Genomic DNA, 6,953 nt, shown 5'->3' with positions numbered 1-6,953 from the left:
GTGGCTTTCATTTCAAGTGCATACTGTATATTTCACAAAATTAATCATGGACCATATGCGCATTCTTAAAAAAAACGCAACTGGAGTAGATGGAACTTTAAAATTGCAGTTTTGATTAGTTATTGTATCTTACATGATAATGTTTATGTCAAATTTGCAACTTGACATGCACCCTTTTTTAAATTCCCGCTTCTTTTATATGTAATGCTATCTGGATGTGTAGACAAACAAAGACATTAAAATATACTGATACTGTTATGTTCCTAAATTCAGTTAAAAAAGGTACAATGCTGCACACTGTAGAAAGCAAAGGTGATGAACACATTTCCATATTCAAAAGTTCAAATTACAATGACTAATAAGATTTGATTGTTTTACTAATTCCAGTTTTTCAAAAAAGTGACTGAATGACTGGAAGTGCCGTCAACCTTCGCCAGTTACAATTTAAGAAATGTTTTAATGGGGAGGGGGACTATTTCAACCTTTTTTTTTTCAACCGGAAATGCACACCTTTTTAGAATGTTAAAAGTTTGAGCTATCACGTTATCACAGCTTCTAAAACAGAACAACAAGACAATGGAACGAACGGTTTGGACACCAGAAAAATGAGTGCGTTAAAGTGACAGGAATCCTCCTTACCTGTTGCCGGGCTGATGGCCTCCCGCACTCTGTGATGCGAGCAGCGCAAGAGCAGATGCATTGTAGTGCCCTCGGAGGCGTGACCACGAACGCATCACTCTTGAGCAAAGTTGAGTGACAGCCTGCGCTGGCTCCTTGGACCTGCAAACAAGCATCACGCAATGCTTGTGAAAACCTGTGCATCTCCATATTTTCAATTCCGTAAGATGCGTCAACATATAAGTGGAAATAAATAAATGATGAAGGAAAATACAAGAGTGTAACCCAGGAGTGGGCAAACTGCTGTGCTTACATGCCACATTGGATTTGTAAAACGAACATGTTGGCCCAAATCACTCGGAGATCGGGTTAGAAAAAAGATGTAATTTGTTGTAAAATACGTAACTTGATCGAAATAGTAAAATGATAATTCGTACTATTTTTTTTACTGTATTATAAAATGTAGTTAATATACTGTAATTCATTAACCAAGTATTTGTCAGGAAAAATGCTTTTTTGACAGGTTTACATTTTCTGTAAAACTGTTTATCTTCATAAAATAATCATTCCTGCACCATTTTAACATTATTTAAAATTATTTAAATATAAAAGCTTAATTAATTAACCAATTACTTCGTGAAATCAAAAAATACATTAACACACATGTATTTTATTCTGAACAATATTGCAGCGCTCCGTGACTGCGGCCAATCATATTTCAGCTGGGCTTTTCCTGTCAGAACTTGCGTGGGATTCACAGTTTCGTAGCCACTCAGTGACAGTACAGGTAGCTGCTGTTGTCCGTTTCAGAAGAGACCATTCTGACAAAATTCAAACACCCAAAAAATACATTAACACACATGTATTTTATTCTGAACAATATTGCAGCGCTCCGTGACTGCGGCCAATCATATTTCAGCTGGGCTTTTCCTGTCAGAACTTGCGTGGGATTCACAGTTTCGTAGCCACTCAGTGACAGTACAGGTAGCTGCTGTTGTCCGTTTCAGAAGAGACCATTCTGACAAAATTCAAACACCCCTCTTAGTTCCGTTCATTTGGTTTGCCCCGCAGCACTTCCTCCTTTCCAGTCTCACAGTTTGACCCGCTCCCTTCCGCTGACAGGCAGCTGTCACACGGCCAACATGTTGTCCAGTTCCCGGTGTCTCTCCAGGAATATTGGTCGCTCCCTATCTGCGATCCGCCAGGTAAGCCAAAAGGCACAAGTACGACAGTAGGAGCTACGCCCGGTGAGAATCACTTTTGGCGGGCGTTGGTTTCGCTTCTGTCATCGCTAGCATTAGCTTTAGCATGAGCTCCGCCACTGTAGGCCACGGAAGAGGCCGTAACATTGTAAGCCAAGGACAGTATGACACCTTGCCTTTTAAGTGTTTAGTGCTCTCCGTGATGCACTTGTAATACGTTTTATGCACGAATGTTGCTTGTATCGACCGAAATGGTCTTCATATGTAAAACGTTTTGGTGGGATTGAAGTTCAACTTTGCATTACTCGCCAACTAGCAGTGACATGCTATTATCAGCTCACCTAACTTTTAGGTTATTCGGTTGGTTGGGTTGAACTTGCTTATTATCTTGACAAACGAAGCGTAAAATATAAATGTATTTCATGATGAATAGAAATGTTCCAAAACCGAAAGTGAATGACAGGGAAAAGGGGTTGGGGGGGGGCACCGGGCAGAATAGAATAGAGTGTGTTTACTGAATGTTAAGTTCGTTAAGTATTTTCGCTGCTTAATTCTTTGGACAAAATTTTGCCGGTCACATTGGTAAAACATCCTGTGCTTGTTTTCCTGCAAGATTGATTGTGTCAGCGTTAGCATCGTCTAACGTTTTACCTTTGACCCAGGGTGCTATTCCTGCCGTTTACTCCCACTGCCTTGTAGGTCGACCTCCCAACTGTCAACACTAATCATTGAAATAATTTACAATATTACATTTTGTCTGCCCCATTTTCTGAGCTCCTCTATTTACAGGGAAGTTCGTTGGGCGATATGGATCAAATTTCATATCTCGACATTTGTGACAGATATCTCTTACGATCAGGAAAGGCAAAGTATTTTCAACCAAAAGAATGTGGAAAGTCTCGTTTTTAGTCACAACGTACAGACAGTCATCAATATTAACAAAGTCAGCAATAAAAAAAAAAATTAACATTGTACTGTAACTCTAACAATGAATCTCCATTTTATGCTACAAATGTTTGTTGCGTATGTGCTGGTCAGCCATCAGAACTTGTAATCGCTTTTTGAGGCTCCCCATACAATATGTTCTCCTGTATCACATTTTTTAACCCACAAAACGACAGTGTGTCACGGAAACACACAGATTGCTAGAGAATGAGGACATGGGCGACAATGAAGACAAAACAGGGAAATATTGAGAGACGGGGCTCGCTCCCATTCACCTGAATGGACCTGGTGAGGTGTCAGCCACTCGTGGGGATCATTACTTCAGGCTTTGAGATATCTCATACACAGGTGCATATGAAATTATGAATCTGGTTAGATATTGTTACAAAACACAATATATGTGTATTATACACTAGGGGTGAAATGACAAGATAATTTATGGATAACAATGCCTTGGTATGCTTTTATCTTGATGTTGTTCCCGGCAGCGTGACGCTTCGTAACTGCTCACCTGACTTGTCTTCCCAGTCCTGACTGTTGTTGGGGTGTTTATATTTCTGTAGCCACGGATGTCAACGACATGTCTTCATCCCAGAATCAAGTTTAGTTGCTAAAAGTTGATGTTTTCTGTGTTGTATTATTGTTATTTTATGTGGAGTGTTTTGTAAAGCGCTTCGTTACAGCTTGGGAAAGCGCTACATGAAAAAAGATGTATTGTGTTGTTTCAAATGTGATTTGTCTTTGCATAGGGAAATAATGTGTTGACTCGCAGAGGCGCAGCAGGTATGTGTCAAGTCCACACTTGTGCTTATGGATTTTGTTGCTCTTTTGGCATTATTGATGTCTCACTGTCCTTTTCTTCGCAGCTATATCAACTAGCTACCCTTTTGCTGCCAAGAACACTATGTAAGAGTACACTCATTTTGAAAACCACACGATTTGAAAGGTAAAACATGTTGTCCCTAAAGCGTTGGAGCAAATGTTTGGAGCTCCTGCCATAGGATTTTAGTGGCTTTTGGGGGGAGTTCTTTTCAGAAGAGTTTCTCCTATCCTATTTCTGAGGGCTCTGATGTGGAATCATTTGTGGGCACGACTTCCTTGGAGACACCCGAAGTAGCATTGAGCCATTGGTTAGAGTGGCTTTAATTTCCTGGAGCAGTTTTGAGCATTGTTTTTTTTTTGTTTTCATTTTCTAAGCGATCATAAGCCGCCATAACATTGAAATAATTCCTTGCACAGCTTGGGAACTTGTTATACTGTTGACGGTTGTACTAACAATCAGTAATCAGTAATGCTGGCCATTTTTTTTCTTCCCCCTAAGAAGAGCGGTTGTAGTATTGTCTCTTTTAATCCCTGACAACTTGTATTCCCACATTGTTTAAGTCTGTAACCGTAGTGCACTCATGCGAACAGTTGCCATGTAAACAAAATGCCAGTTCCCACCAGAAGTCACACACAAAGCCAAGCCTCCTTCAGGAATAAGGTTGACTTGAAGATTTCACATCTTTATTGGTACCGCAGTAGGTCATGTCATGCATGAATAATTGTTGAATTTATTTTATACAAGTTTTAATATTATTTTCTCTTCTGAAGAAAATCAGATCCACGCTCCAGTGTCTTCCAAATCCAATACTTCAGGACCTCTGTTGCCTACAGTATGTCTCATATCCTATTCTGTATCTGTATCCTGTGTGTACATGCATACAGTGCTGCGAAATAGTATTTTCCCTCTTCCTGATTTGTGTTCTTTGCACACTTATTCCATCCAGAGTTTTCAGTTCATCGAACCAATTTTAAAGTCACACAGAGACTACCCAAGGAAATACAAAATGCAGTTTCTGAAAGCCAATTTATTTTATTGAGGCACAAGAAAAATCCAAACCTACCTGTCCCTCTGTGAAAAGTAATTTCCCTCTGATCCTAATAATGGGTTCTGCCACCCTTGGCGGCAATAACTGAAATCAAACATTTGCGATAATTGGTGATGAGTCTTTCACATCACTGTGGAGGAATTTTAGTCCACTCTTCTTCGCAGAATTGCTTCAACTCTGCCGTATTGGAGCGTTCTCTAGCATGAACTGTCCGTTTAAGGTCACACCACAGCATAATGAAACTGCGTTTTGTATTTCCTTGGGTTGTCTCTGTGTGATATTAAAATTGGTTTGTGTGTGTTACATATGCTATTCAGACAGAAATCGGGAAGGTGGAAAATAGATTTTCACGGCACCGTATGTACTGCATGATGAGAAACTATTGCTTTTGTTCAATTTAAAAAGTGAATCTCTTATAGGTTATCGACATCAAGTGAAATATTTTCACATTTTATTTTTTGATGTTAGGCGTTCGAATCTGGGCTCCGGCCTTCCTGTGTAGTTTTCATGCTTCCCCCCACCATTGAAAATGAATGCATGGGCCATCATCCTACAAGCAAACACCAAATTCAGAGAATTTTACTTAAGAAACTAACACAATATTTTGGGGGGAATTTTCTCTCTCAAATGTAGTTATTGTTGAATGTATGAGTCTCCCTTTTTGAATTGAACTACTGAAAAAAATATATATTTATACATAGCTACAAGCACACTGTACAATTCGGAGTGGATTTGGGACTGTACATCTAATATTGTCTTTGTGGCTAAGGAGATGAAGTCCTCACCATTAAGACCCCTGCCTTTGCGGAGTCTGTTACAGAGGGGGACGTGAGGTGGGAAAAAGGTAACTCATTTTGTCCTAGGCTCAGTAGTCGCTTGTCACGTGGGTTGTGTGGCGCCACCATTTTGATCGTGAAACAAACTTGTCTTCCTACAGCCGTGGGGGACACTGTTTCAGAGGATGAGGTGGTGTGTGAAATTGAGACTGACAAGGTAAGGGAATGCCCTAAAGACCACGGATAGCAAATAAAAGCACACAAATAAAGACCATTGATTATCTTTGTGACGGTTTAATGAAATCTTAAGCCAGCACCTTCATCATATGCAGTGGTGAATAGAAGTGCAGCACGATAGAAACTTAACAGTACTCTGTCTTAAAATTGTGTGGGTGACCTAGCAGTATGGGGAATAGTTTTCCAGATAAAGGTTTGAAATTACCTTCAAATATTAAAAGAATAATAATGTTCATGTGTTCTTCTTTCCACTAGACATCCGTGCAGGTTCCTTCTCCCGCCGCAGGGGTGATCGTGGAGCTTTTGGTTCCTGATGGCGGCAAAGTCGAGGGAGGAACGCCTCTCTTCAAGCTTCAAAAAGGCTGTGTGTACTTTATAATTTGAAAGAACAGCAATCTATTTATTGTCACTTCTTAGTTGCATAGCAATCAATTCTTCAATCACATAATGCTGTAATGGCAAAATGCACCGGATCCTCATTTTGCCGCATGTCATGGAAATGAGCGATAGGGTTGTGTCAAACACCGTATATCGCCCGCGTTTCAGCTTCTGCTGGCTCCTCTCGTTCGCATCATGAATACATGTTTTAGTCCGTCAACCGCGTCATCTGTTGCTAACCTAAAACCAGCTCATCAGCTCACCTTGGACCTTTCAGCTGGAGCTCCTCAAGCTGCAGCGGCCCCAAAAGCGGAGGCCCCGGCGGCAGCTGCCCCTTCACCCCCACCTCCTCCTGCATCTGCCCCTCCGCCTCCTCCCTCCACCGCTTTTGAACCCATTCCAACCACGATGCCCCCCGTGCCACCTGTGCCAACACACGCTATGGATGCCAAACCAGGTTAGCGCAGTTATATCAGAATTACTTCACAATTCCTGACATTTGTGCTATTGAGGTACTCGAATGCCTGATGAATCTTTTTTTTTTTTTTTTGGCTCTGTGGGCAACTGCGCTGGATAGCTTTGTGATGTTCACTGTTTCTTTGTGCCTTTTTCCACAGTGTCATCCATCAAGCCCACCGCACCGGCAGCTCCTGTGGTTGGAGGCGCGAAAGCAGCCCGCACTGAAAGCAGGGTAACCACAGAAGCAAATCATCCAGGGAGAACATTTTTCTCGCCAAGACTGGAATTACACACGACTGCCGAAACTTAGAATTCTGTTTCTGAATTCAGGTGAAGATGAACCGAATGAGACTGAGAATCGCCCAAAGGCTGAAGGAAGCCCAGAACACCTGCGCAATGTTGACAACCTTTAATGAGATTGACATGAGGTAAGAAGCTTTAATTGGTCAAGCGATATCCGTCCTTCC

At 41.2% G+C, this 6,953-nt stretch overlaps 1 protein-coding gene across 1 annotated transcript in view; it reads left to right on the top strand.

Moving 5' to 3' along the window:
• The first annotated feature begins 1,690 nt into the window (after window positions 1-1,690).
• The window catches only part of dlst (dihydrolipoamide S-succinyltransferase), a 10,517-nt gene continuing 5,254 nt past the window's right edge, over window positions 1,691-6,953 (top strand). Inside the window, exons 1-10 of the mRNA XM_019857389.1 lie at window positions 1,691-1,823; window positions 3,515-3,548; window positions 3,632-3,671; window positions 4,359-4,420; window positions 5,406-5,480; window positions 5,574-5,629; window positions 5,905-6,013; window positions 6,305-6,484; window positions 6,645-6,718; window positions 6,817-6,914. Of these exons, the coding sequence (XP_019712948.1) occupies window positions 1,761-1,823; window positions 3,515-3,548; window positions 3,632-3,671; window positions 4,359-4,420; window positions 5,406-5,480; window positions 5,574-5,629; window positions 5,905-6,013; window positions 6,305-6,484; window positions 6,645-6,718; window positions 6,817-6,914 (791 nt within the window). The 5' untranslated portion in view covers window positions 1,691-1,760. The remainder of the gene's footprint in view (window positions 1,824-3,514; window positions 3,549-3,631; window positions 3,672-4,358; window positions 4,421-5,405; window positions 5,481-5,573; window positions 5,630-5,904; window positions 6,014-6,304; window positions 6,485-6,644; window positions 6,719-6,816; window positions 6,915-6,953) is intronic.

This window comes from Hippocampus comes, unplaced genomic scaffold, assembly GCF_001891065.2.
Source record: "Hippocampus comes isolate QL1 unplaced genomic scaffold, H_comes_QL1_v1.1 scaffold32, whole genome shotgun sequence".
NCBI lineage: Eukaryota > Metazoa > Chordata > Actinopteri > Syngnathiformes > Syngnathidae > Hippocampus > Hippocampus comes.
Note: the sequence above shows the minus strand (reverse complement) of the source record. Positions and strands in the feature narration are given on the sequence as shown.